Source organism: Anarrhichthys ocellatus, unplaced genomic scaffold (genome assembly GCF_004355925.1).
Source record: "Anarrhichthys ocellatus isolate YVR2014 unplaced genomic scaffold, GSC_Weel_1.0 scaffold31, whole genome shotgun sequence".
Taxonomy (NCBI): domain Eukaryota; kingdom Metazoa; phylum Chordata; class Actinopteri; order Perciformes; family Anarhichadidae; genus Anarrhichthys; species Anarrhichthys ocellatus.
This window is the reverse complement of record NW_022280061.1, coordinates 2,762,225-2,770,794: the sequence shown is the minus strand read 5'-3', so window position 1 is coordinate 2,770,794 and position 8,570 is coordinate 2,762,225. Positions and strand designations below refer to the sequence as shown.

The 8,570-nt window shown below is 44.5% G+C and overlaps 1 protein-coding gene across 1 annotated transcript; it reads left to right on the top strand.

Moving 5' to 3' along the window:
- Positions 1-4,156: 4,156 nt before the first annotated feature.
- LOC116392725 (myeloid-associated differentiation marker-like protein 2) lies at positions 4,157-5,811 on the top strand. The gene is made up of 2 exons (XM_031864433.1): positions 4,157-4,437; positions 5,169-5,811. Exons 1-2 carry the CDS (start codon positions 4,157-4,159, stop codon positions 5,809-5,811), a joined length of 924 nt encoding a protein of 307 aa, XP_031720293.1.
- The last annotated feature ends 2,759 nt before the right edge of the window (positions 5,812-8,570 follow it).

The window sequence follows — 8,570 nt, the reverse complement described above, 5'->3', positions numbered from 1 at the left end:
GTCGCACGCGCGCGCACACACACTTTCTGTTTCCCTCTTGCAAATTAATTACTTCCAACTGCCCCTGGAGTCTTTGATGCCAAATAAAGCGACGGGCTCTCAGAGAGGCTGCTCTTGGAGGTTGTGTTGTTTGTGGGAAGTTTAACTTTCAGTTGGAACTTTATTCTCAGAGCAGCCTCACACAACTGGTGAGATATACTGTAAAGGTACTGCCGTTAAAATAAGATTTATGATTTATTTTAAGCTGGAATATAAAAAAGGAACTGCATTTAGTTGCTCATTTACTTCATATGTATTATACAGATGAAGTTGTACATTCAAAGGCTGTAATGAAATAGAAACCCTTTTTTATTGTCATATACACATGCATGAAATTTGACTTCTGCATTTGACCCATCCCTGTATATAGGGAGCAGTGGGCTGCCAATGACAGGCGCCCGGGGAGCCGGGGGTTCAGTGTCTTGCTCAGGGACACTTCGACACGTGACACGTCCCAGTCGAGGATCGAACAACCCTCTTAAGCCAGTGAGCCACGGTCGCATTTGAAATGGGGTGTGTGTGTGTGTGTGTGTGTGTGGGGGGGGGGGGCCTCTGGTGGCAGCTGTAGCAATGCCAAGTGGTTCCTCAAGACCACAGCGGCCTTGGTGAGAAGATAGATGACGATATATGAGCATCCATCATCTGTGAGCTCGTCCTTTACCGAGCCGATCCCTCCCGACTTGGACGGAGGACGGGGCTGTCACACAGAGACAGACGGCCATTCACGGTCACATTCAACATTTAGAGTCGCTAATTAAAACCTCTTTGGACTCGGAACCCTTTCACTGTGAGACGACAGTGCCATTCCATTCCAGTCTAAAATGTATTCAATACAACTTCATTGTGCTGTAGGATGTGGTGCCTGCACCCCTCTGGGAGCAGCAGACCCTCGTATGTTTGAGCAGCAAAGGTCAATGATGGCTGCTCCCACCTTGTTGATGGACCTCTGCGTCAAGGAGACATCCTGCAGCCAGGTCACCTGTGTAGTCGGGCAGGTGCATATAGACAGGGACAGGTAGAATAGGTTAGAGATAGGTGTCATCAGGAGTAGATCAATATCTGCATCCATACGGATATTTGACAATGAGGGATGCTTCATGATTTAAAAGTAATAATCCAAGAGAGCTCAGTGTAGTGGAGTTAAGTGGCTGTAACTTTGTCCCGGATTAAAACCTTTCTGGGAAAGAAACCAAAGAAGAAGAAGGTGACACACGAACCCAGTAAGACTCTGGTTAACCACACACACTCTGCACATCTTCACTGTTTGGTGTCAGCAGACAGCAGGTGTAGTAGCATTGCTTTGAAGGATATCATTGCTGGAAAAGTCACAGCTGAACAAGACAAACACATAAATATTCTGGACTTTGTCCTGCAGCTCCACTTCAAAACTTCCCACTTCTTGTTATAAGTGGAGTTTTGTCTGCAGGCCCCTAATGTGAGTTTTTGCGCTACTGTAACGCAATTTATATCTTGTGTCAACTATTTCAATGGTAAACAGCAGGACGTTCACTCATGCTGATGTTACTTACAGTATATCCAGTATAAGGGGGCTTCTCAGCCACAGCTGGTTCCTATATTGATCTTTATGTTCGAGTCACACAACTGAGCTATCAAGGCTGAAAAGTTACGTAGGAAATAGATAAATGAATGAAGAAATTAGTGATCATGATTAAAAAAATAAATACATGTAATTGTCTGTATTTATTGATCTTATTGATCTATAATTATATTTAATTTATTCATTTCCTTGTATATTTGTATATTTTTATCCATTTACATGTTTCTACATGTGTTTCTTTATTAATTAATCAATTTCTCCATCAAAATATTACAGCGTTCACATACTTTGCATACCTTCAGAGGCAGCTGTTGTGTACGTTTTGACATTAACGTGTGTGCAGTGCTCTCCCTCACCTGCAGGTGGAGACAGAGACCTGAGGACACAGGTGATACAACCAGAGGACGGCTCATTGAGGCTGATGGTGATCATGAGATGGGAGCGTAGTTAGATAGATTAGAGAGAAAAAAGACACTTCAAGATGATTATTTTGGAAATAGCAGTTTGGAAAATGCGTGATTGGAATTTAAATGATATGTTATTCACCGTAAAAGGGCTCACATGTGTTATGTGATACAATAAAAATGAGCATAAAGACTACTACTGAAAAAACAAGTCACAGTCTTCCCCACTACTGCGGTTAGTACAATGTGTGTTCAATGTCCAAGAACACGATGTTAAAAACATTTGTCATTTGTTTGTTTCACATTTTGGATGAATCACCCAGCTTTAGAGTTCTGTCCTCTGTCTCTTTAGATCATTGCTTCGGTTTGGCTCCGCTTCCATCAACCTCACCTCCAGCTGCATCGGGTAGCTGTTTTCAGCAACTAGCTCTGGTTAAGGTCTCTGTACACTTCCCACTCAGAACCAGACAGCAGCAGGCCCACACCGTTAGTGACTAGATGGTCAACATGATGGACAGTATCTGGTAATTCGTCTCAGGAGTTGGAGGAGATCAGAACAGAGCTCAATCAATCAAAGCTGTTTTCTCAGTTTGCTATACTGCCCCCATGTGGACCAGAAACATTATATTAGTCTTTTTGCAATTGCTAGAACATCATTTCTGGAACTAGGGCCCTCTTTTTTGAAACTCTACACAAAGAGAATAATAATGTACACAAAATACAAAATATCTTGCAAAAGCAAACACTTTAAAATCTTCTAAAAATATATATTTTTGCAACTTAACACGTGCGGTATGAACCCCTGTAATGTACAGTCTTGCCATTTTCATTTGTAGCATGCTGTGAATATAAAAAAGACTATGAATACAAATGCAATGTGTTTATTCTCAATACTCAATAATCAGACATAAATACTTCAACTGACGATGACATGAACATAGTCACTGTATTGTACTTTAAACAATATACTCTATAGCTTTTCAAAACGAGCCTTCATTGTTACACACTGAGAAACATAAAAAAGGGCAACAACAAATGTGATGAAAAGAGGAACGAGTGAGGTGAGAAATATTTGCACAGGTTTGTTTATATTATTGCCCAGATGTGAAATCTCTCTGGTCATGTCCCAGCTATATGTCATGTGATAAGTGTCACCTGTGACATAAGTGCACTCTGTGACTCCAGGGGGTCAGCTATTGCACCTCATTCCACAGGGTCTGTGATGTGTCTGCATGCCTGACTCCACGCCCAACCACATGTACACTTCCCTCTGACACTCGCACGGTGACGGCCCAACCCGAAATAACTTCCACTCTGGTCTGACTGACTGGCAGCAAGCCCTCGTCACAGCACATGGAGGGACAGTGAAGAAGGAGAAAGTGCGTGAGGAAGAGTGTGTGACGGAGAGAGTGTAAGAGGATGAGAGCTGACATCTGAGGAAAGCTGATGCTGTCTTTGACTCATGTGGCCACGTGGATTCACAGTGTGAGCGTCGCACAGCAGCAGATACAACACGGACGTATCTGGGTTATTGATCCAAGAGGATTCTGAATCTGGACCGGACCATTTCAGCTGAAGGGTTGGACTGGACCATGTAGCAGTTGTTCCTCATCTTGACTGACAACTGCTGGATAAACATCCTGGACTCAAAGGATCTACAAGTTCTTCTAATAGAAAATATAACTTGGGTGCACGGTGCTGGATCATTTAGATTGATGAGTCAGCGTGATCTTCAGCAGGGAGCTGAGTGTGTGTGACTGCTTGGCCAGCTCGAGGCCTTACAGAAGACCTGGAAGTGAGATTCCCCCTGTGTTTGACATACGTTGTCTGGTTCATCAACACAGAGTATCGGAAAGACCCCACCGAGTCTGTAAACGTAGCAGGAAGAGGGGAGTGCAGGGATGGCGACAGAATAATGCCCCCGTGATCCCACCAACCCACAACAGATTACAACAGCACCTTAAAACACCTGCGACTCTAGATATCCTGCCACATGCTCATCGAGGATGCTGAAATGAGAAAGACATCTCTGGATGTCAAAATCACATCTTTCGCACCAGGACGCTCTTCTACTGGACGTCCAGAATCCTGAAGGTTTAACAGCTTGAAGAACTCACTGTACGATATTTACTTCCTCTCCGACACTCACCCAGTCATGGATTCACAGGGTGGGCCGTACCTCAACATGAGGGCCCTCTGCTCACCTCTGGGTGCTGCCCGCCTTTGTCAGTTAGCCATGGGCTGTGCGGTGATTGCCATGGTCGTCCACAGTGCCGGGTTCAGCGGCTCACACGGCGTGTTCTGTATGGCGGCGTGGTGCTTCTGCTTCGCCATGACGGTTGTGGTGTTTTTCCTGGACGCCACTCGTCTCTACAGCTGCCTACCCATTTCCTGGGACAACCTCACCGTCACGTGTGCTGCCTTCGCGACGCTCATGTAAGTCACATGTTCAGTTGGGTTTAAGGTGCTGATGTAAAACTTGTCTCATGGCTCTGCTTCCCCATCTTTTGTCTGCATCATGTGAAAAAACAAAGTGCACAGCTAGGAATGTGTCTGTGAATGATGGAAAGGTTACATGTTCGTGTTCATCTCATCCCATGTAACAAATGTGTTTCCACCAATCCACAACACCAATTCACTGCAAAGATTCCATGACTCATTAAACCTCAGACCCAGACCGAACTAAGCTTTTAACTCTGTATATAAATAACTTGTACTGAGGGATACTGTGTAGCATCAAGGTTAGGTTGTAAAGGTTTCCAAAAATCTAGTTTTGAGCTACACAGTCACAGTGTTACCATTACCTTCTCTATTGATTGTGCACTGTCAAATCCTGTCATAGGCTGGCACTTAAGTACTTAAAACTATAATTCATATTTTTATATTAACAATGGAACAAGTGATTGCATGAAAGCTGAAAAGTGTCTCAATGTCTGCTGGAGGTGTAGATTAAACACTGATAGCTCACAAGTTCACTTTGTTAACTCTATAAAGTTATAATATGTTTTGTGTTTGCAGCTTGTTGTGCTTCCCCAAAGCGGACAAACAAATGTATCAGATTTAAGTACAAAAACAACAATTTAAGGTCCACTGACAAACTCTGTCAGACCTTTCAACAGCATCTCATGGTCTGTTTGCACTTCTCTTCTTCTCTTCCTCTTCTTCAGGTATGTGACAGCCTCCGTGGTCTACCCACTCTTCTTTGTCCGATCTGAGTGCCCCTATGCCGGCTGTGAAGTCAGAAATTTCCGCATCGCTGTGACCGTGTGCTCCATCCTGTGTGCTCTGGCCTACGGGGCCGAAGTGGCATTATGCCGAGCCAGGCCAGGCCAGGCGGTGGTGGGCTACATGGCCACCGTGTCTGGCCTCCTGAAGGTCGTTCAGGGCTTCGTGGCCTGCATCATCTTTGGAGCTCTGGCCAACGGGAGCGAGTATTCCCGTTACGCCGCCACGATCTTCTGCGTTGTCGTTTATGCCTTCTGCTTTGCTCTGACCGCCCTGGTGGTCGTCATGACTGTGTGTGGGCGGACAAAGGCTGTGCGCTGCTTGCCTTTTGACCGCTTTGTGGTGGTGTGCACCCTCCTGGAAGTTCTGCTCTACCTGAGCGCATCGGTGGTGTGGCCGGTGTTCTGCTTTGACACAAAGTACGGCTCTCCGTGGAGACCGTCGTCGTGCCCTCAGGGGAGGTGTCCGTGGGACAGCAAGCTCGTGGTGGCCGTGTTCTCCTTCGTCAACTTTGGACTGTATGTGGCGGACCTGATCTACTCGCAGAGGATACGATTCGTCTCCTCACATAACTCACGAGCGTAGCACCATATGGGAGCATATCATTATCATATTGGCTTAACAGGTTTAAGTTGTTAATCTTCTTCCATGTTGATTTTGTTTGTGCATTTACTTGATATTTAAAGACAATATTGAGAGGGGGAGATGGAGTCAAAGATCCCGGGCCCTGGACATCGCTGGTGCTGCACGTGGTCTAACTCTGAGGCCCCCAGACTCCTGGAAGTCAATGTGAAACCACTCTGCTTATATTGCTGTTAAAATAATACTCAAAGTCTTGAATATAAATAGTAAATCTAGCATTGGCATCTGTGGCATCCCCGTCATCTGCGAACCCCTCACCAAAGATCTATTACCCCGGCAGCCAAAAATAAACACGAGCTCTCTGCACTCATACTGAAGACAGCATCTATAAGAAGCTGCTTCATCAAGCCCACTCATAGTTTGACATAGACTCAATCAATATGTTTATATTCACAATGGATCAAATGACTATGTGTATATAAAAGGTTTTGCTCTATAGAGAATTATTGCCTACAGTTCTCCTCAGCTCTACAGAGCATTTTAGCATCGTTAAGCTCCTTGTTTTGGTTTTATAGGTTTACTCTCACCACTCCAGCCTGTTCACCTGCGTCATTATTCGGGAGAACACTCCGGGAGTGTGATGACGTAGTTCAAACACTGAAAAACCCACACAGGGGTGGGTCAAACAAACAAGGGACTTCCAACCAGGAGATGAATGTTCAAGACCACTGTTGAGTTATTTTGAAGTTACATTAGTGATGTGTTTGACGTGTTCCTACTTATGTTGAGTTGTTTACATTTTACTTAGTTTACGTAGTTAACCAGGATGTCTTTTCAAACCCGAACTAAGTGGTTTTGTTGACAAAACCCAAGCAAGTGTTTTTATTGCGTTAACCACGTGTTAACTGGGACCGTGCGCTGGGCTGTTAGAGACTGATGTTAAGGTGTCTGACAAAGCGTCAGTATGTGAGGAGTTGGAATGATATCGGGTTGACCGCTCTCATATTGTTGTTATCAGCCACGACATTGGGCAGCTGTTGGTGAAAGAGACAGACAGACTATTTCCCTCAGGAGGTGGTAGAGACCAAAACAGAGCTAAAAGAGGGGGAACAGAAACACAGCTCCAAATGAACGCTAATGTTGCTCCGTGTCTGCTAGATGTGTAAATAGGCAAATGATTGCTAACAAGTTTGCTATATCTACTTCATAAGACAATAATATATTCATCTAAAAATATTCCATATACAATACAGTTCTGTTTGTCTTTGGTTTAGCAGGTTGTTTTCTACCTCAACGTCATCCTATGAATAAAATGACTTGTTCATTCTTAGATTGTGCCTTTAAATAGTAAACTAAGGTTATTTGTGTTGTGCTTGAATTTAAGATCCCTGAAGTCTGATGATGTTATTCGGGTGGGGTAAGACTCCATCTGCCTATAGTTCAAAACATAACTGTGTGATCCCCTTTACATGTATAAGCTTTATTAAATGATGTTCAGTGTGTTCTGTTTGTGTAAATTCAAGGTTTAGTTCATGATATGTCCTGGCTCTGCTTCCTCTTTTGCTCCTACCCTTTTTATTATCTCTTCTCGGTCACCTCCACTTGTACCAGATTTTAGTTCATGGTGTGATTTTTGTCTGTAACCAAACACACACAATCTTTGACCAGCATTCATTTGCTTAACAGTGTGAATTTATACCCCTGTATCGCTGCACACTCTGAGAGTAAAGGAGCAGAAACAGCTTGTCCTCCTCCTTCTGTCTTAATTAAGATTGCTCTCTCTCACTCTCTCCTTCAACTCTGTCTCTCCAGATTTCCCCCCCTCCCATTTCTCTCTCACACATCACACAGCCCCCGTGTCCTTCTCCTATTTCTCTTCCTCCTCCTCCTCCTCCTCCTCCTCTCCATCCTTCACTCCTCTCTCCATTGGTCACTTCATCTCTCTAATCCAGGATCAATGTATTCCCCTGTCACGTCTGTGAGTGCTATGGACGTATTATATTAAGTCCTTGGGAAGCCACTGAGCCACCACATACGTAAAGCAAGCAACCAGTTGGCTGCTCTTGCATCCAAATCTATCTGAGACCACAGAAAACCTCATTGTGGGTTTTAGAGATTTGCTCTTTAAGACATTGTGGCAATTTTTGTATATTAGTCAGTAAATACAAGTGAACAACATACAGACAGAACAGATGAGCAGTGTAATGTCACATACATGGCTTTATTTCAACTGGTGGAGATTTTCTTTAGCAATTAATATTGTTGTGTAAATAACACTGTGTTTGTTGCTTTGGAAAGCGTTATCATCCTCCTGATGGACAGGCCCTCTGGAGGCAGTACTCGCTTTGCACTCCGACTGATATCTCTAAAGTAGGATACAACATCAGCGGACAGAGCCCAGAGAAAGCTGCAACTAACAGTGACGGACAGTGTTGCCACACGGCAATCTGTAGCTCCATTGAGGCCTGCGTGCTCCCTGCTCCTCTGCAGATCCGCATTTAGCAGCTGTTCCATGTTTGGTACTCACTTTACTTCTGACTCCTTGCGGGTCTCTGTCTTAAACATAGCTGTCCACACACACACACACACACACACACACACAGCCCGGAGTGTATGAACTCCTTTGACAGAGATGAGCTGCGACAGATGTCCATCATAAGTGCCCCTTCCTGATTCCATAGCCGCGGGGACGTGGAGGGACAGGGGACGACTGGCTCGCTGTCATGACTAATCTCTGCTGGTGCATGTTGCTGATGTCAACC